The sequence below is a fragment of the Protomyctophum parallelum genome (assembly GCF_964188405.1).
Source record: "Protomyctophum parallelum genome assembly, chromosome: 8".
NCBI lineage: Eukaryota > Metazoa > Chordata > Actinopteri > Myctophiformes > Myctophidae > Protomyctophum > Protomyctophum parallelum.
The window spans coordinates 52,756,301-52,778,465 of record NC_139703.1 but is presented as its reverse complement, the minus strand read 5'-3'; the positions used below and the strand labels follow the sequence as shown (position 1 = coordinate 52,778,465).

Here is a 22,165-nt window from a genome sequence, read left to right as displayed (position 1 = left end):
GTCATTTTCAATGTGAAAACAGTCGACTGTAGTTCACTGCTGTCTATATACTTCAAACCACTATAGCTGCGTTACCTACGTTTACTGGGGACCCCCTGGGAATCCGCCAAGGGCCCCCGGGGGTCCACGGACGCTTTTTTGAGAAGCACTGGGATGCATTCTAAGCATTCATGCACAGTTATCTTTTAGAAATGCCATTTTCAATGTGAAAAGACTGTAGTTCACTCGGTGGCGCGCGCTATGATGCTTTAGCTATTTTTCAATAGCTAAAGCATAACATGATGCTGACACCGAAATGGGTGCCCGCCCAGAATGGGTTAAGTACATCTTAAAAGTATTTCTATATTGTAGTGGGTTAAATGAGCATTTGTATAGCAACACAAATTGACATTAATATGACATTACCCGACGTCAAGTATTGAATTAAAGCTGCAATGAATACACAGGCCATTCAGAAAAAGTTACATCCAACCGACTATGTTCAGAGAAACATCAGAGACAGTTTTTAAATGACATGGACATGTATATGATAGAAAACATTAAAAGCATCTTGTTTCACACTGGTGAAATAGTGAATTTCAAATTTAATGTAATTCCCATTAAATAATATTAAGTCCAGTCACTGATAACTAAACTCAATCTCATTTATTTATTTTGTACAAAATGAGACAACGTTTTCCATAGAAACTGTACAATTCAGTAAACATAACATGCCAAGACAAAAGTTTTTAATAGAATAATAAACCAGGGATTAAATCCACTATACTTGTATACACAAATCATCATTTATATAACTCTCCAACTAAATATTTCTCCATTATCTCCCTCCCTTGTCGTCACATGGTGAGAAAACCCACAGCGATGGGACCGTTCTGTTCTGACACACACACACACACACACACACACACACACACACACACACACACACACACACACACACACACACACACACACACACACACACACACACACACACACACACACACACACACACACACACACACACACACACACACACACACACACACACACACACACACACACACACACACACACACACACACACACACACACACACACGTACATCCATGATGGGTCGCGGGGAAGAATCTTCAACTGAACTTTTCATGCAGTTCACGGTTCGACTGCCATGGATAGACATCAACTGGTCTCTGGATTCACCAGTTCCTCCAGAGTTCTGCCATGGATAGACATCAACTGGTCTCTGGATTCACCAGTTCCTCCAGAGTTCTCACAGGTGAATGTAGTGAAGGGGAGCTGAAGACAATGAAATGGCTCCATCCGGGTAGAATCAATGAACAGCACCTGAAGGCGTCGGGCCATTCGTGGCTCAGGCCGCTGGGGTTACTCCATTTCGGTGAAGCGGGCAAACATGGCTTTGCGGACAGCGTCTTTGTACGTGTCTGAGGCGGCGAGGCTGTAATTGCTGCCTTTGGTTCCCAGACCAGATCCCTTCGTCCTCATCTGTGCCTGGGGGATCAAAGAAGAACATATTGACAATCCTTTTTATTCCCACTTTCACATGTTGACAACACGAGTCAGAACATTTTAAACACGCATGTCTAAGTGGACCAATGATCTATGAACCACTTTAACCCTGGCGTTCTGTGCATGTCATTAGGGCTGTGATGATATGAGGAACTCAACATACAATGTCTGGAACTGAATAAGAAAACAATACCTTTTCAGGGGGGGAGTTACAGTGCGGAGCTCAATCATTACATTCCAGCATAAACGACTGGCTTGTAATATGAATTAGGTTATGGTTTTACCCAGATGCCAAAGGTGAAAACATTAGAATGATGGATTTAATAACAATGTCTATTCCTTTTAAACGCCAGTGGCTGTTTGGTACGATTATATTACTGCACCATATTCCATTCATTTCTATTATCCTACCTTAAATATCACAATCCAAAGCACATGCATAACATTAACTACTCTTTACGAAGCACAGAGCAATGCTTTGAAGCAGGCATATGGAAAAAGGAGCTGCAAGGAAATGTACAGTAGACTCTAAGGATTGTAATAATCTCATCTTTTTCTGCTGTGTTTATCCTCTTCAAATAGTGCAGCATGTTTGAAAGTTCTCTCTGACTGAGATAGGATGATCAGTACCTCGAGGGGAATCCATGAATACCAACAAAGTCGCCCTTTATCCCATTCTGACCGGGCACCCATTTTGGTGTCAGCCTCATGTTATGCTTTAGCTATTTAAAAATAGCAGATCTACAAGCTCGTATCGCGCCACCGAGTGGCGCGATACGAGCTTGTAGGTCTGAAGGTTAAACTGAGGTAGGTAGGTTCTGAGGTTAAACTTAACTCTAACCTTATTCTCAGTAAAACTAAGCCCAACCCTAAACTTAACTCTAACCTTATTCTCAGTCAAACTAAATAAAGAATACGAAAACCGCCACACCGAGCGCTCGGTGGAAAGAAACGAGGGCAAGTTGGATTCTGCGCGACGGTACCCGTTACCCAATCCATAACACAGACATCACCTGCTTGTTGTAATAGAAGATATATATATATTTGATGACATAACAGATACTTTATATTTGATGACATAATAGATACTTGATGTCGCCAGAGGAAGTAGGTCAATATATCAACCACAGTATCATTTCTTTGTCCCTTGTAAGAATAGCAACAGCTCAAAACACGTTGCATCGTGACGAGTTGTAATCTAATCGTTTCCTTTAGGCAATGTGTTCTATATGTTGTCCTGTTTATGCTTTTGTTTTTTGTGTTAGTATTTTTGCATTTTTTTGTTATTGATTTTTACAGCACTTTGGTTCAACAATGTTGTTAAACTGTTTGTGCTCTATAAACAAAGGGTATTGGATTTATTGGTGATTCATTGCTTACCTCAATAGGTGGTATTATTATTATTATTACCTCAATAGGTGCAGTAATGCCTTGTTGGTTACGGCCAAGACCTTTGCCCTCCTTCCAGCCCATTGCCTGCAACATCTTGTTTCCGATGTTGTCGCTGTTAAGGCCGTCTTTGGTCGGCTGTTCATAGTTGCTGCAGGGTCACACAGGAAGTGCACAATTATTAGACCATTGAAAAAAAGACAACTGCAAATAATTCCAGACAAAGTCATTGAAACAAACAAATCAATACACCAGAGAAACTTACACAACTGGTACTGAAACAAATCAATACACCAGAGAAACTTACACAACTGGTACTGAAACAAATCAATACACCAGAGAAACTTACACAACTGGTACTGAAACAAATCAATACACCAGAGAAACTTACACAACTGGTACTGAAACAAATCAATACACCAGAGAAACTTACACAACTGGTACTGAAACAAATCAATACACCAGAGAAACTTACACAACTGGTACTGAAACAAATCAATACACCAGAGAAACTTACACAACTGGTACTGAAACAAATCAATACACCAGAGAAACTTACACAACTGGTACTGAAACAAATCAATACACCAGAGAAACTTACACAACTGGTACTGAAACAAATCAATACACCAGAGAAACTTACACAACTGGTACTGAAACAAATCAATACACCAGAGAAACTTACACAACTGGTACTGAAACAAATCAATACACCAGAGAAACTTACACAACTGGTACTGAAACAAATCAATACACCAGAGAAACTTACACAACTGGTACTGAAACAAATCAATACACCAGAGAAACTTACACAACTGGTACCGGTGCTGCTGAAAAGGTCTTCTTTTTAGGCGCGGGAGGTTCAGGTATGCCGTATTTCTCTCTCCTCTCTGCAGCCCTGTCTCTGTATTTCATCTACTCACAAGAGAGTGAACACTTTAATGTCCTGCTTAGGTCATTTCACATCACTGTAATAAGAGACAGTTAACAGTATTTCTATTGATCATGGCAAACCTCAGTTTCTTTTCTCTCTAGCTCCTCCAGCTCGGCCTCGCTGAGCCTGGACCTGCGCAGTACCTCCATGTTTTGCTGGAATGGAGAAAGGGCAAGTTAGGACAGACGCAGCAATAACCTGTGAGCAACACTGCCCTCTAGAGCTCATTGGGTTATGTGCACAGTCAAATCAGTGTTCATTTCAAAAGGTATTTCACACATTCTGACCTGAGATCAGATTCATACGAGGTTTCCACTGGACACACACTGGTCTGATTAACCCATTCTGACCTGAGATCAGATTCTAAAAATGTCAGTCGTTCTTCGATTTTTCAAAAATAGCAGACCTACAAGCTCGTAGCGCGCCACTCGGTGGCGCGATATGAGCTTGTAGATCTGCTATTTTTCAATAGCTAAAGCATAACATGATGCCAATACCAAAATGGGTTCCCACCCAAAATGGTGGAGTGTACAAAAACAAATGGACCCTTCAATCTTGATGATAATACTGATAATGTCAATGTTACCGTGTCCAAGTACTTTACCTTATGCAGGTCTGAGAGCTGCTGGTGACGTAATAAAGCCTCTTTGTTGGGGAACTGTCTTCTACACAACAAACAGGCCATCTTCTTCCAGTCCGTCATCTTATCCTGGAAGTCGTCACTGGCGCTCTCCGATTCCGTTGCTCCCTCCTCTGGGTCACTGTCACCGCTGTACGCCGCCACAAGACCACACTGAGCAGCAGCATGCAAAAGGACAGGGCGACACGCTCAGTATAGGACATGGTTTCTCAACGTCAGGTCAGGGAACCAGGGAACTATCCTGGAACTCACCTATGCTTTTTATGGCATAAGCCCATCACACACCGGGTGCGACGCGGCGACGCCTGGAAAATACAACGGCGGCGTATCGGAGCGTCAGGCGAGGCGTGGACGCCGCCGGTGTGCGATAGGTTCATTGGAAATAACGGAGGCGGCTGTTTTGACGCGCGGCGTTGGCAGACGGTGTGTGTGTGGGGCTTTACCACCAGGGAACAAACATGTACTCCTTTACGGGTTTTCGGCAAATCCAAGACTGTGCAAATGGAAACGCATGGAGCATTTTGCATGCGCTCAAGAGTTATATATTAAGCAAGACTGTTGACTCGCATGGCATTTCCAATGCTTCTGCCATACACAGTCTGTACAACACAAGTGTTGAACAGCTAAAGAAACTACAGTGGACACCCACCTCCTTCCTCCACTTCGGTTTCATCTTTTATTTTAACTGACAAACAGATGACAACTTCCGTTCAGTTTCAGGGGGTGCGCATGTAGTTACAGACCATGTAGTTACAGACCATGTAGTTACAGACCATGTAGCATTCAGAGATTATTACAGAATCTGTGGCCTAATGCATATCAAAGGGAAACATGGAAAGGGTTGAGAATCACTGGTATAAACACACAGAACACTCACAGTTGTAATTGCATAATGCAGCAGCACTGTCAGTGTGCTGACAAAGACCAGGCCAAGAGAAGCGCACGTTACATTACTCAAGTCCCTGCATTGGTTTTCCTGCTAGCACCAGAATCCTTTTTTTTAATATCCTTTTAAAAATCAATGGAAATACACCCGACGACCCGACTACTCATCTGTGATGCTTTTTAGGTTATGTGCCCACCCGGCCCACCCTTATATCGTCTGACACTGGTCTCTTAACTCAATGTTTTATAAAGTGGGGTCCGGCCACGACCCATGGGTCCTTGAGGTTTCCACAGGTTCGCCAGCTAAAATGTTAGGAAATGGACCCTTACAGGTCCGTAACACAGATTTACAGGTTCCATTACAGGCGCTCAAGAGTTATGGGGTCTGAGGCCAAATGTTTGCCAAAACACTGGGGGAACTGTTCAAAAATGTCATGGAGAAGCAGCTTTTAGTTATTATGGTTCTAACATTATAGAAGAATTATCAAGGCACATATTCTTAATATTGCTTTTACCTGGTCATTTTTTCCGTTTTTGTTTTAAATTTATTTCATTAGTTTATTTATTTATGTATTTATTTTTTATTTCACCCTTGTGTGGTGCACTTTGAGTTGCAACTAATGCATGCAATATATTATATAAATATTGATTGACAATTCTTCACCAAGACAATCACACATTTAACAAGCTAGGCAAATGATAGGCTTGTGAAACAGTAAACGGCACAGGTCACGTTTACAGCGTTCTACATGCTGACTAATGCTTTGGCACAGTTACATGTGGAGCCACATCGCCCTCTAGTGGTCCTTATTGTGTTTGCTTGTTCTTCCTGTCATATCGCTGATGTCTTTATCACGGTTACAATGCTGCCACAATGTCAGAGGAGACAAACCAAAAGACATGTACTCTACCTGAACACAAGACGTATCGCTAAAGACCATATGGACAAGGCCAGCTTGATCATAACTAAGATAATATGGAACAACGGCTTGTTCTCTTTTCCCCCCCAAAAAATACCAAGTTCTCACCTTGGATGAATTTGCAGAAGTAGTCGGCGGCTCTTCTTCAGAAGATTTGAGCGTCTCTGGCATGAGTCTTTCAAGGGCTGCTGCTTGCTGCAAAACAATCAATGAGTCCATCTCTGTCTGAAATGACTGAAGAACAGTTCATTGATAAACTATGAACAGGTCTCAGTATATTCATGAATACCTTCTTTTCAAAGAGTGTTGTGAAGCCAGCGTCGGCGGCCGCTGCCTCTTTCTTCTCCTCTTGACTAACGGGCTGGAAGCTACTCCTGAAGCTCTCCTTCTGCTTGTTCAGACCCTTGGCCCATCGCTCCATGTCTTTAGCGATCTGAAGGAAACTAATCATCAATGCTCAATACGGCCTTCTGGAACGGCTCACACGCTCTCTCACCCCAAACAAAAGACTTTTACAATACATTTATATCTATTATTGATTTCATGTCATGGTCTCCGTTTCGCTGTACCTGCTGGGCAGTTTTGCTCTTGGGTTTCTCTTTCTTATCCTTGCCATCTTTAGTGTCTCTGCCCGTTGGTGTGGCCGTTGCTGCGTTGTCACTCCCAGTGCCAGCAGCGTCGGCCGGGACATACGTCTGCTTCTCGCTGTCCCAGTACAGATACTGCTGAGTCTGGGGGTTGTAGTAGTACTGAAAGGTAATAAAATGCACTGTGTTTTAACCCATTCTGACCTGAGATCAGATTCTATAAACGTCTTCTACATCCTGACAGTTTTCTGATAAAGCCACGTTTCTATGTCAGTCGTTCTTCGATTTTACAAAAATAGCAGACCTACAAGCTGTAAAATAGATATAAATATAATATATAGATATAAAAATAGCAGATCTACAAGCTCGTAGCGCGCCACCGAGTGGCGCGCTACGAGCTTGTAGATCTGCTATTTTTAAATAGCTAAAGCACGACATGATGCTGACACCAAAATGGGTTCCCGTTCAGAATGTGTTCATTCAAACTCGTCTTCACCAATAATGCTTTGTAATGTAGTGTGTAAAGTATGGTGTACTGCATCAGGGGATCTCAGTCACTGTAGACGGCTGCCACAGTGTGTGTGTGTGTGTGTGTGTGTGTGTGTGTGTGTGTGTGTGTGTGATAGGAACGTTTTGTTGCGTTGTTAAATGTCTGAAACTACAACATATGAACGGTGATGATGATTGTGTGTCTCTGATTGATGAAGCCATCAAAGCTGCACTTCAGATCCAAACCTGTGGGATACTACCAAGCAAGGCTCAGTTCTCTCAGCGGTCAACACATTGGTGAGACAAGCAGATAAATATGGATACTTTTAAAGGCCGAATATCAGGTTGACATCAAAGGTGTTCCCAAAGAAATACATAACGTTTTGGTGTTAGCATTACGTCGTGCTTTATAGCTATTGAAAAATAGCAGATCTACAAGCTCATAGCGCGCCACCGAGTGGCGCGCTATGAGCTTGTAGGTCTGCTATTTTTTGAAAAATCGAAAAGCGACTGACATGTAGAAGACATTTTTTTAGAATCTGATCTCAGGTCAGAATGGAAAACTGTCAGGATGTAGAAGCCTTTTTTTTAATCTGATCTCAGGTCAGAATAGCTTTCTCTCTCTCTCAGCTAAGCAGGGCCTAGCCTGAAGAGCTCTTGTGTACATGTTGATGCTGGGCTGTGTCTTACATGCGAGGTGGAGTCATAGTACATGTTGATGTTGGGCTGTGTCTTACATGTGAGGTGGAGTCATAGTACATGTTGATGCTGGGCTGTGTCTTACATGTGAGGTGGAGTCATAGTACATGTTGATGCTGGGCTGTGTCTTACATGTGAGGTGGAGTCATAGTACATGTTGATGCTGGGCTGTGTCTTACATGTGAGGTGGAGTCATAGTACATGTTGATGCTGGGCTGTGTCTTACATGTGAGGTGGAGTCATAGTACATGTTGATGCTGGGCTGTGTCTTACATGTGAGGTGGAGTCATAGTACATGTTGATGCTGGGCTGTGTCTTACATGTGAGGTGGAGTCATAGTACATGTTGATGCTGGGCTGTGTCTTACATGCGAGGTGGAGTCATAGTACATGTTGATGCTGGGCTGTGTCTTACATGTGAGGTGGAGTCATAGTACATGTTGATGCTGGGCTGTGTCTTACATGTGAGGTGGAGTCATAGTACATGTTGATGCTGGTCTGTGTCTTACATGCGAGGTGGAGTCATAGTACATGTTGATGCTGGGCTGTGTCTTACATGTGAGGTGGAGTCATAGTAGAAGCCGGTCTGGGGGTCGTAGTAGTAACCAGAGGACTCGTCATACTGATAGGTGGACGTATCAGGTACAGCTGTCCATCATTCAACAAAAAACAACATGTCAGGCATTATTGGACAAAAAGTAAAAAAAAAAAATGAAACGTCACATCAAAACTATTGACTACATTCACACAGCAGCCATTTTGCTCTCACGTCCTATTTGCACATTGGGAAAGAAATGCTACCCCCGGCTGGGTGGCACTTGACTTAAGTGCAAAACGGCAGCCATGTGAATATGGTGGACGGTCCACTCCATTCATTTGTGGAGATTAACAACGCTACGCCAAAGAAAGAATTGAGAGAAGGCACAGTGACATCATCAGAACATGTCTTAAGGCACACATACCAGTCTGAGCCAACGATGCCAACGTGAAGGTAGCTGTGGAGAACAGGGAAGGCATGCTGAGCGTCCCTTCACGCTGCTGGGACACAATGATGGGATACTTTGATTATGTGGAAACTTAAAGCACATTTTAGTCTGAAACTGTTAACCATTGTCTAAAATATGTAATGTCTAAATGGTGCCAAGGCCAATGCATGTGTTACCTGGACAGCAGGCTGGCCCATGATGTGGCTTTGGTAGACTGGGACTGGAGTCACACCTGGGGCTGCTGAGAGAAGGAAAGAGACCTAATAATAGAACACATGCTCCACATACGCTGCTGAGGAACACCTTTACAAATGGTCTCCGTTTCTGAAAAGCCAATCATGTCGTTGCTGTTGGGCATACGTCTCCATATTTCAATGTTTTTGTTTTCCTAAATTAATGCCCTACTTTTTCAAGCTCACAACGCATTGCAATTGTGAAATTGCAGATGGCCTGTTTTCACTCATTTAAAGAAGGGTTTTCTACACCCGACAGCAACGGTGTCTGGCCAGTAATAGGCACAATAACAGTTATAATACAGTATAAACAGTAATAATAATAACAGTAATATGCACAATAACTATAACCATAAATGATCATCATGTGAGCATCCACACCCATGTTGTGGCTACAGCTGCAGTGGACAGTGCCATTCACGTATGTTTTCACAACAATATCCTTATAGTTGTGGTGCTCCATGTGTGACTGCTAGTTGTTGTGTCTCTTACCTCCCAGGATCCCGTTGCCCTGGGAAGCATCTGCTACCATCCCTGGCTGATGATAGGCCTGGTACTCCTGACAACAACATATATGTTTGTTTTAACATGATTTGTCCAAACAAGGTCAAATTGTCAATATATTCTTTTCTGTGAAAAAAGGCAAACATTTAGCAGAAACAGAGATTTGGTGTAGAAGGAAAGAAAGGAGGGGAACTAGTATAGACCCCTGAGGCCAAGTATAAGTTTAAGTGTTTAAGGTTTTAGTTTGATCCACTTACCGGTGACCAGGGAGAATAGCCTTCCTGGAGGTAACTGTACTCTGACTGCTGTGTCTCTGCACCATGCTGTGGCTATAGGGGGGGAAATGACACACTCAGATGGGAGACAAATCACTGTTGTTTCTCAAATCTGATCCTTAGAACAGATATACTGATATTTGTGGTGTAGAAATGGAACCATTGTACACTCGTAGGGCTGTCACCATTACAATTTTAATTTGCAGCAAATGTGTATTTTAGGCATCATAATCACAAATTGCACAGGGTAGATATGACAAATAACTTAACCCATTCTGAACGGGCACCCATTTTGGTGTGCATCATGTTATGCTTTAGCTATTGAAAAATAGCAGATCTACAAGCTCGTATCACGCCACCGAGTGGCGCGATACGGGCGTGATACGAGCTTGTAGGTCTGCTATTTTTTTTAAATCGAAGAGCGACTGACATTTTTTTTAATCTGATCTCAGGTCATCTCATCGTAGTTTGGTTGGAGAAAGTAAGGCCTGTACTAGTGTACCTGACTGGAGGACCACTGGGCTGCAGCGATGGCTGTGCTGGCCACCGAGAAGGCACTGACTCGATTACCGTCAGGTAGCAAGAGGTCCCTGAAAGAATCAAAGAGAAAATATAGGATATGTAAAGTTATTTACATACCGTTTGAAAATGTATGGCAGCGTCCACACCACGACAACAATGACGACCATAGTCATGGACATTATGTTTGGATCACATTCAGCGTGGAAGAATTGAAAGCCATTCGAAATCCATCCGACATGCGGGACGCGAAACACCCGTTTAGAAAAAGACCCATATATGTGTGGTTAAGACCTGGTTCCCCCTACACTCCGTCATACATCACAAACCAACAGAGAAACCCATATATGTGTGGTTAAGACCTGGTTCCCCCTACACTCCGTCATACATCACAAACCAACAGAGAAACCCATATATGTGTGGTTAAGACCTGATTCACCCTACACTCCGTCATACATCACAAACCAACAGAGAAACCCATATATGTGTGGTTAAGACCTGGTTCCCCCTACACTCCGTCATACATCACAAACCAAACAGAGAAACCCATATATGTGTGGTTAAGACCTGATTCACCCTACACTCCGTCATACATCACAAACCAACAGAGAAACCCATATATGTGTGGTTAAGACCTGATTCACCCTACACTCCGTCATACATCACAAACCAAACAGAGGAAAAAGGCACGCACTTCCTGGCACTCTTGGCGAAGTCCACAGCGATGGTTTTCCCGTCCAGCTTCAGTGGAGGCTGTAGTCCCTGCAGAATGGTGAGCAACTGGGACGCCTCCTGGTTCACAGACAGAGGGACAATTCTTCTTATAGACATCTCACATTTAACCCCTTCTGACCTGAGATCAGATTCTAAAAAATGTCTTCTACATCCTGACAGTTTTCTGAAAAAGCCATGTTTCTACGTCAGTGGTTCTTCGATTTAAAAAAAATAGCAGACATACAAGCTCGTAGCGCGGCGGCACGCTATGAGCTTGTAGATCTGCTATTTTTCAATAGCTAAAGCATGACATAATGGGTTAAGAACATAAAGATATGTATTGTATGCGTATATAATAGAACATCATTGTACCAGAGGGGAGGAAAGCTGCACAAAGGCAAAGCCTCTGTTCTGGCCCGTCTGCTTGTCCTTGATGAGGCGGACGTTGTTAGCGGACAGGTTAGCATACGGCGCCAGGACGGCCATGACGGCCTCCACTGCGGTCAGGGCAGCGATGTTCCTCAAGATGATCGCTACAGAGAACCAACATTAATGTGTATATTCACATGATTACAGTAACCTTTATCCATCGTTACGTGAAGTCTAATACAGTAAATGAGTTCCTTACTGTCACCATAGAAGTCTAGACTGGTCTGGCCTTCTGCTGGTCCAGTGGCAACGCTGGCCTCACACTCTGTTGAAGAGAAGGACAGAAAGGAAACAGGGACGTTATTAGAACTCGCCAAACGGAGTGGAATTAAACCGGGAGAAAAGGGACTACGCTGTCAAAACCCAAGTCAACTCTAATTTAGCATTTGACCCGGTCCATCTTGGATGTGATCTATTGTGTTATTTCCATTATTGTTCTGCCTTTAGGCAACAAAAGAAAATGTGTTTGTAGTTCTTAGATATGACAGGTTAGTATTTATGGGCCTCTACAGCTTGTGGCAACAGGGAATTGCGAGCTGCATTTCAGCACTGCAGCCACAGGCTGTCCGGGTGGCTGCAGTTAGAGGCCTCTGGCTTTGATGAACTACTTACCAGCTTTGGCCGCTCCACACCTGAAGCACTTCAGCCTCCTCCGGAAATTGTACAGGCCACACTGCAAGTAACCGTTCAGATCATGTTTTTTATTGATTACACAGCTACTAAGGCCCTGAACAGTGCTGCCTTAGATTACCATACTTACCTGTGACAAAACCTTAACCTTTACCGCTTTGTGCCCGCTTACATTGCCCATTTGTAGGGTTTTAAAGAAATAAATCTACTCGACAGTATAGGGATGCACAATATTGAAATGTTGAGCCTATATCATATTGACTGATTCATTGCATGGTCAAAGCCAAACGATGATTGCAATATGCAACACAAGTTCCAGTATGTATCTGTTACACATGCTATATCAGTCAACTTGATTCTGAGTGCATATGCAAGTAAACTCATGTAAATTATTATTCTCTGATTACATACTAACAATCAATAAACCTAAGTTGTAAAGTCTTAAAAGCCGCTAATAAAGGTCTAAATGTAATTACATTCTGTCATATTCAACAGCCGCACCAGAAACTCAACAAACTGAGTCTCTGCCACACATCTAGACATCTTACCTCGGTTTGTCCACCAATGACAAAGCTTTGTTTGTTCCACCCCAAATGCTTGAGAATATCTTGAATAGTCAGGACCAATGACAAAAGCTTGAGGAATATCTTTGAATGCAGATTGTGACCAATGACAAAGCTTTGAGGAATATCTTGAATGCAGATTGTGACCAATGACAAAGCTTTGAGGAATATCTTTGATGCATGTAGATTTTGACCATGACAAAGCTTTGAGGAATATCTTTGAATGCAGATTGTGACCAATGACAAAGCTTTGAGGAATATCTTTGAATGCAGATTGTGACCAATGACAAAGCTTTGAGGAATATCTTTGAATGCAGATTGTGACCAATGACAAAGCTTTGAGGAATATCTTTGAATGCAGATTGTGACCAATGACAAAGCTTTGAGGAATATCTTTGAATGCAGATTGTGACCAATGACAAAGCTTTGAGGAATATCTTTGAATGCAGATTGTGACCAATGACAAAGCTTTGAGGAATATCTTTGAATGCAGATTGTGACCAATGACAAAGCTTTGAGGAATATCTTTGAATGCAGATTGTGTCACAGAGACAACATCTTTTGGGAGCGTTTTACTCATTGCTGGCTGGCTGAACAAAGAAAACCTCATTACAATCTGGACATATTGCAAATAGCAGCTTTAACATTCATTCTTTTACTTAATATTGATTTTATAACTAGTTTGCTTTTACAGTATTTGTTCTACAGGCAGAATCTTTGGAAAGCTTCCCAAGACAACACTGATTGAATCTACAGCCTTCAGTCATCACAAAAGGCTTTTTTAACCCATTCTGACCTGAGATCAGATTCTAAAAATGTCTATTACATCCTGACAGTTTCATTATTAACCCATTCTGACCTGAGATCAGATTCTAAAAGTGTCTTTGATTTTTCAAAAATAGCAGATCTACAAGCTCATATCGCGCCACTCGGTGGCGCGATATGAGCTTGTTGATCTGCTATTTTTCAATAGCTAAAGCATAACATGATGCCAACACCAAAATGGGTGCCCGGTCAGAATGGGTTAAAGTTTTTCATTCAACTAAATTACAACATAAAATATTGGCTAAAGATATATGTGGATTATATTGCAGATATCGCACTTTTAAGTAAACATTGGTCAATACTGATGAGATACATTATTAATTGTGCATCCCTAGGACATTGTACAGAGATAATAAAGGCCTGCCATTTGAGGGGCTTTGTTGGGGATACGGTGGGCAGAACGTTAACTTACAGTGTTGCAGAGCCAGTCTTCATATTTGTTCCGGGGGTGACTGTACAGCATGTCCACACTTTGGCCACTGATGATCAGCCGTTTCTGCAAGAGGACGACAACAATGACTCAACACTTCCATGGCTGGAGTGGATCTCACCAATAGAGCAAGCAGTGTTGGAAGGGAGAGAAGGGGGACAGGGACCCTCCCGACAGGTGCTTGATGTGTATGTGAGCATGATGGCTTTTCTTAATGTGTTTGGGACCAGAGTGCCCAGACTGAGCTGGAGCAGTGTGTGTATAAATGTCACCCTGATAAGACCCTTTGGACTGCTTTCTCTAAAGTCACATTTCCACTGCACGGTACCAGCTCCACTCCACTCCACTCTACTCGCTTTGCTTCCCACTGCAGATAGGAGAGTGCCAAGTGAGGTATGTAGTGTAGCGTCCCAGACAAACTGCTACCATTTTAGGAATGAGGTAGGCCTGGCCGTGCAATTGTTCATTTATGATTCGTTGACATTCATTCATCCGTTTACTATAAGTTTGTCGACAGTATTTGGGAGCATTCATGAAGGGAGAGTCCTTTGACTCTCATCTATCAGTAGTCTGCAGTGTATTCATGTCAACCTTTGGAGGTACTTTCACCTCATAGAAAACCCCAAGAGACGAGTGGAGTCCAGTCCAGTGGAGCCGGTACCATACAGTGGGAAAGAGACAAAACCAGGGATTGAATTCCCACAGCCAATATCAAGGGGGAAAAGATGTCCCATTCACAGTATTATTTATAGACAAAAACCCCCAACAAAACTAAAAGAAAACCAGCTCCTGACAGTTGGACTTAAACTGAATACAAGTTCCACTCTAAAACGTTAACTGGTCATTCTTTTTAAGGGCCACATTTGGAAGGTTGTAAAATAAAAGATGTTCCTGGCCTGTGTTACTGCATGGTTTAACTGGGTAACTAAACTGACAGCAGCAAGGCTGTGCATATAACTGTACAATCTACTAAACATAACTTATATCTCTCAGGATTAGTTTATTTTTATATATATTCTTTTTCTTTTTGTAAACAGAGATGTCATCTGTATAACCTCCACACTCCCTTGATACTTTTTCTTTTTCTTTGGTTTCATTTTGTGTTATCGTTCCAGATCCCCAAGACCAAAAACTAGACTTGGCGATTATGAAGCAACCTGATTGGTCTCCATCCATCGGGTAGCATCTTGCAAGTGATAAAAGTCCACGAAGGCGAAACCACGGCTTATACCTAGGGACAGCATTCAGATATAGACGGGAGGCGTGTTAGTCAGAGTCCATGGGCAATATTATGCAAACTGTCACAAACTGCTTCACCACCCAGGCCCGGTTTAGTAAAACGGGCCATTTAGGAGTTTTACCACAGCAACAAAGAAAAGAAAAGATTTTTTTTTTTACTTTCTCCAAATAGAAATATCCCTGCTCCTCTCACTTACCACATTTAAATGTTACATTTCTTATGTTTTCTTTAAGCCATTCGTATCATGAAAAGTAATTCTCAGTTGCTATGGCAAAACGGGTCTGAAAACGGAAGCAGATTGGCCCTATGGTCAAAGACTGGGGGAAGGAATGGCCCTATGGCACACATGGTTCTCACCTGTCTTCTTCTTCATCAGCCTGACATCCACTGGCTGGGGGCCTTCAAGCTGCTCCATGGCAGCTCGAATCTAAAACACAAGACAAACATTCAAAGTTAAATCAAATAAAATAAACAAGTAGTTTCTCAAACCAGACAATGAATCCACAATCTTACTTAAGAGTCTACAGCTCCTGAAAGCCGTGCGCACATTAAGCTTTAACATATTATCTTTGACCTTTCCATTATGCTAGGTTCATTGTGCAACTGGTATCACAGTTGCCTCTATTATTTACCTTGTTGTTCACGCGTAACTTTGCATATTCTGATTATCCGCAATCGTTTTAGTCGCTCTGCTAAACGCATTAAGCCCCATTGCCCCCACCAGCAGGGGCAGCGGCTGTCCACCTCTGAACAGCGCTCAGTGGGTTAATGGAGACCCAATTGGTCTCCGGTTCAACTTCCAACTCTTTCCCCCCTAAACCCCTCTGGGGTTTAACCCATTTTGGGCGGGAACCCCTTTTGGTGTTGGCATCATGTTATGCTTTAGCTATTGAAAAATAGCAGATCTACAAGCTCGTATCGCGCCACCGAGTGGCGCGATACGAGCTTGCTATTTTTGAAAAATCGACTGACATAGAAACATAGCTTTTTCAGAAAACTGTCAGGATGTAGAAGAACATTTTTAGAATCTGATCTCAGGTCAGAATGGATTAGTGATGTAGAAAGCCTTACATGGTCCTCTGTGGCGTGAAGTGACAGACCCCAGAGCATGATGGTCTTGCTCTTCTTGTCGTCCCCTTGCTCTCTCCTGTAATCTTGCTCGGGGAAGTCTCCGTCAGAGTGATAACCATCTTCTGATCGATCGCTGTTCCGCCGTTTCCTCCCTCGTGGCTGTGGGCAGTGGGCACGGGGCAATTAATCAACATGTAATCAAAACAAAGCTACACTTGACGACACTGGGCCTGTCACAATTACATAATGGCATATTGAAGATAATAGACTCTTTCAAACATACATTTAAAACAGATCCACAAGCTCATGACGATGCTGTGTCTCATTATTAAGTATCATTATTAAATATCTCAGTAACTTGTTATTTGCCATCTCTGCACAGTTTTGTCTCCATCTCTGCAAATTTAATTTGTATTTATATGTTCAATGTCAAAAACACACAAAATAAATCATTAATCGCAATTACTTGGATGACAATTAATCATCAAGTTAAATGTCATGTTGCTGACAGGCTTAACCCATTTTGGTGTTGGCATCATGTCGTGCTTTAGCTATTGAAATATAGCAGACCTACAAGCTCATATCGCGCCACCGAGTGGTGCGATATGAGCTTGTAGGTCTGCTATTTTTTTTCAATTGAAGACACTTTTAGAATCTGATCTCAGGTCAGAATGGGGTTAATAATGAAACTGTCAGGATGTAATAGACATGTTTAGAATCTGATCTCAGGTCAGAATGGCTTAATGATTAGTGATATTATTCCCAGTGACATTACCTCCGGACTGTCTCGGCTGCTGCGGCGTTCTCCTTCGTGGCGGTCACTCCGCCTGTCCTGTCGGTCCTCTCCGGAGCGCCGTGAGTCGTGACTGCGTTCCTGGTCCCTGTCGCGTCTCTCGCGCCTCTCCGAGTCATCATGTGACTGCTCAGAGGAGGAGCCATACCTGCCAGTGCGTTTAGTGCGGCCAAGCCTGTTCACAACAAAACAGCACTTAGGTCACCGAGGCCACATTTCTCATTAACAAGATATAGGAAGGTAAAGGTAAAACAGAACAAAGCTGTACCACCGAGGTAAATCATATCTACTCGTCACAGTGCATCTCAACAATACAATTTAACCCATTCGGAACGGGAACCCATTTTGGTGTTAGCATCATGTCGTGCTTTAGCTATTGAAAACGCACCCATTTTGGTGTTGGCATCATGTTATGCTTTAGCTATTGAAAACGCACCCATTTTGGTGTCGGCATCATGTTATGCTTTAGCTATTGAAAACGCACCCATTTTGGTGTCGGCATCATGTTATGCTTTAGCTATTGAAAACGCACCCATTTTGGTGTCAGCATCATGTTATGCTTTAGCTATTGAAAACGCACCCATTTTGGTGTTGGCATCATGTCGTGCTTTAGCTATTGAAAACGCACCCATTTTGGTGTCAGCATCATGTTATGCTTTAGCTATTGAAAACGCACCCATTTTGGTGTCAGCATCATGTTATGCTTTAGCTATTGAAAACGCACCCATTTTGGTGTCGGCATCATGTTATGCTTTAGCTATTGAAAACGCACCCATTTTGGTGTCAGCATCATGTTATGCTTTAGCTATTGAAAACGCACCCATTTTGGTGTTGGCATCATGTCGTGCTTTAGCTATTGAAAACGCACCCATTTTGGTGTCGGCATCATGTTATGCTTTAGCTATTGAAAACGCACCCATTTTGGTGTTGGCATCATGTCGTGCTTTAGCTATTGAAAACGCACCCATTTTGGTGTCAGCATCATGTTATGCTTTAGCTATTGAAAACGCACCCATTTTGGTGTCGGCATCATGTTATGCTTTAGCTATTGAAAACGCACCCATTTTGGTGTCGGCATCATGTTATGCTTTAGCTATTGAAAACGCACCCATTTTGGTGTTGGCATCATGTTATGCTTTAGCTATTGAAAACGCACCCATTTTGGTGTTGGCATCATGTTATGCTTTAGCTATTGAAAACGCACCCATTTTGGTGTTGGCATCATGTTATGCTATAGCTATTGAAAACGCACCCATTTTGGTGTCGGCATCATGTTATGCTTTAGCTATTGAAAACGCACCCATTTTGGTGTCGGCATCATGTTATGCTTTAGCTATTGAAAACGCACCCATTTTGGTGTTGGCATCATGTTATGCTTTAGCTATTGAAAACGCACCCATTTTGGTGTTGGCATCATGTTATGCTTTAGCTATTGAAAACGCACCCATTTTGGTGTTGGCATCATGTTATGCTTTAGCTATTGAAAAATAGCAGATCTACAAGCTCATATCGCGCCACCGAGTGGCGCGATACGAGCTTGTAGGTCTGCTATTTTTTTTTAAATTGAAGAGCGACTGACATTTTTAGAATCTGATCTCAGGTCAGAATGGGTTCATCAGACCAGTGTGTGTCCAGTGGAAACCTCGTATGAATATGATCTCAGGTCAGAATGGGTTAATAGAATGCATGTATTATTTATTTTTGTCTGAAAATGTAGTAAGACATCTGAAGAGTAAAGTGTAAACATTGTCTCCAGTCTCGGTTTGTTTTAACCTCCTGACTTTACTACTAAGAACAGGCTAAACAGGATGAGGCCTCAAGGCTGGAGCGCACGCACACACACACACACACGCACGCATACACACGACCAAATGTCTCTAAAACATGATGTCACCGAAGACTAAATGATCCTAGGCTACCTCGCACTTGTTTAACAAACCAGTTAAGAATGGGGTGAAAACATTGCAAATTATGCACACTTGATCCTGCAAAGGTATGGGCTACTAATTTGCCCAAGTATTTTTTATTTATGTATTATTATTATTATTATTATGTACGGTAATAACATATTAATCCATTCTGAACGGGAACCCATTTTGGTGTTAGCATCATGTTATGCTTTAGCTATTGAAAAATAGCAGACCTACAAGCTCGTAGCGCGCCACCGAGTGGCGCGCTACGAGCTTGTAGGTCTGCTATTTTTGAAAAATCGAAGAGCAACTGACATTTCTAGAATCTGATCTCAGGTCAGAATGGGTTCATCAGACCAGTGTGTGTCCAGTGGAAACCTCGTATGAATCTGATCTCAGGTCAGAATGGGTTCATCAGACCAGTGTGTGTCCAGTGGAATCCTCGTATGAATCTGATCTCAGGTCAGAATGGGTTCATCAGACCAGTGTGTGTCCAGTGGAAACCTCGTATGAATCTGATCTCAGGTCAGAATGGTTTAAAGAAATAACCATAAAAAGTAGGAGAAAGAAATGTTGAAAATAGCCGATCTACAACGTCTCGACACGTCACGCAGCGACGGCTTATTGGAGCCTTTTTCTAATTGGCTCCTTATCTCTTGCACACCCTGGCTGCCCCCCCCACTTTGAAAAGCATCAGTGTGGCGTTTATATCCAGCAGTCAGTCAAATAAGTGAACCAGGACCTACGGTACATTTGATAGACTAATGCTGATCAATGATTTAGTGCTAAAGCCTACATTTTATTAACCCATTCTGACCTGAGATCAGATTCTAAAAATGTCTTCTACATCCTGACAGTTTTCTGAAAAAGCTATGTTTCTATGTCAGTCGCTCTTCGATTTTTCAAAAAAGTAGCAGACCTACAAGCTCATAGCGCGCCACTCGGTGGCGCGCTATGAGCTTGTAGTATTTTTCAATAGCTAAAGCAGAACGTAATGCTAACACCAAAAGGGGTGCCCGCGCAAAATGGGTTAAAACACAATCCATGCCAGTACATTACAATAGAAACGCAGACCAGGTGCCAGCGTTTCTATTGACGTCCTGGCACAGGGGGTTATAGTGCTCAAAACGTAACCTGACGTTCCTTGGCTTGGCTTGGCTTGGCTTAATGCAATTACGATCCAAGACACATCTTTTGCGCCAATCAAGTAAAGCTATGGAAAACTGAACCGTAAAAGTATTATGCCGATACCAAATACCTCATTCATTCGGGGAAATATTGGGGCACAATTAACACCATCGGGGCCCATGACCGTCAAGTTCAAGTGCACGGTCATGTGCCCCGAGACGGAGATTGATAATCTCAAATTAGTGCTATATGAAAACTGATGGCATCGCTCTACAGCCTAGAGGCGCTTGCTGACGATGGGCACATTTTATTAATGGATTAAATAGGGCCCTCAAGGTGTTTTAACACATCCCAACCTAAAAGAAATACGGTGAAACTTGAATAATTAATAAAATGCTGTTGAACTGAAAACTAGGGAGGCCCTGAATGGCCATGTTGCATTCAAAATATATTTTATCTTGTACGTACGAGATAATATCTTGTACGGACGAGATATTATCTTGTACGTACAAGATAAAATATATTTTGAATTCATGGCCATTCACGGGCTCCGTAGTAAACTGGTTGTGAATGGTGCATAATTTCACACCATGGTTTAAAATAAAAACAAAAACAAAACATTCCAAATTACCATTAAAGGGATCCACATGACAAATGACAGACCTTGGAGGATGCTGAACCTTCCCCAGGGGAGCGCTGCTCCAGATATCCTCCCAGCTCATGGTGGAGCTCCGTGAGGCCCGTAGCGGAGAGGCCATACTGGGCGGAGAGAGGCGACGCCTCCCCGGGCGTCTGGCCGCTCAGGCCAGGGTGGGAGTGCAGGAGGTGGGCCGCCTGACCCTGTGCTTGTGCTTGTTGAAGCCTGTGTTTCTGGACCTCCGCGTAGAGGCTGTCTCGCTGCTTCTTGGACATTCGACCAAACTTCACCGCTGTACAGGAGAGGAGAGCAGAGAAGCTACGTTACAGTCAGGAGTACTTTATCAGGAGTACTTTATCAGGAGTACTTTATCAACCAACAAGACAAAGAGTGTCTTGAGTGCTGCTATTGTGCATGTTGGCTCACTGGAAACCCTCTGCTACACCAGTGGGTCTCAAAGTGTCCTTGAGTGGTTTCCAAATGGGTATGGTACCTCTAAGAGTTATGGGGGCCCTTGAATTTAAAAAGGTTTGAGAACCACCATACACTAAATGAGCCAACGTGCACCATAGCAGCAGACAGACAGACAGACAGATAGCAGACCTACAAGCTCGTAGCGCGCCACTCGGTGGCGCGCTACGAGCTTGTAAGTCTGCTATTTAAAAAAAAATCTCACACACACAGACAGACAGACAGACAGACAGACAGATAGCAGACCTACAAGCTCATATGGCGCCACTCGGTGGCGCGCTACGAGCTTGTAGGTCTGCTATTAAAAAAAGAATCACACACACACACACACACACAGACAGACAGACAGACAGACAGACAGCAGACCTACAAGCTCGTATCGCGCCACTCGGTGGCGCGATACGAGCTTGTAGATCGGCTATTGAAAAATAGCAGACCTACAAGCTCGTATCGCGCCACCGAGTGGCGCGATACGAGCTTGTAGGTCTGCTATTTTTGAAAGAATCGAAGAACGTCTGACATTTCTACAATCTGATCTCAGGTCAGAATGGGTTCATCAGACCAGTGTGTGTGTCCCAGTGGAAACCTCGTATGAATCTGATCTCAGGTCAGAATGATTTAAAAAACAAATTCACAATCCATCGTTTTCTCTGATGAGCTTTTTTACAACCGCTGCTCTCCTTGTTAATTACAGTATGAAAACAACTCCTCTGTGACACAGCAGTGTAGTATTGACAGTATAACATGTGGAATGCA

At 42.8% G+C, this 22,165-nt stretch overlaps 1 protein-coding gene across 2 annotated transcripts; it reads right to left on the bottom strand.

The window, feature by feature from the left end:
- Positions 1-1,191: 1,191 nt before the first annotated feature.
- Positions 1,192-16,536, bottom strand: LOC310863428 (RNA-binding protein 5-A-like). 2 transcript variants are annotated; one of them, XM_083771750.1, is made up of 21 exons: positions 16,471-16,536; positions 15,757-15,826; positions 14,142-14,225; positions 12,324-12,384; positions 11,911-11,976; positions 11,655-11,815; positions 11,263-11,360; positions 10,552-10,639; positions 10,032-10,103; positions 9,763-9,829; positions 9,214-9,278; positions 9,014-9,089; positions 8,608-8,699; positions 6,847-7,026; positions 6,567-6,710; positions 6,386-6,472; positions 4,437-4,625; positions 3,913-3,987; positions 3,710-3,813; positions 2,920-3,049; positions 1,192-1,491 (listed from the first exon to the last, which is right to left on the bottom strand). In XM_083771750.1, exons 3-21 carry the CDS (start codon positions 14,190-14,192, stop codon positions 1,366-1,368), a joined length of 1,932 nt encoding a protein of 643 aa, XP_083627876.1. In that variant the 5' UTR covers positions 14,193-14,225; positions 15,757-15,826; positions 16,471-16,536; the 3' UTR covers positions 1,192-1,365. The 2 variants fall into 2 exon arrangements, with proteins under 2 accessions (XP_083627876.1, XP_083627877.1); XM_083771751.1 differs by lacking the exons at positions 12,324-12,384; positions 15,757-15,826; positions 16,471-16,536 and having other exon boundaries at positions 14,142-14,706.
- Between the last annotated feature and the right edge of the window lie 5,629 nt (positions 16,537-22,165).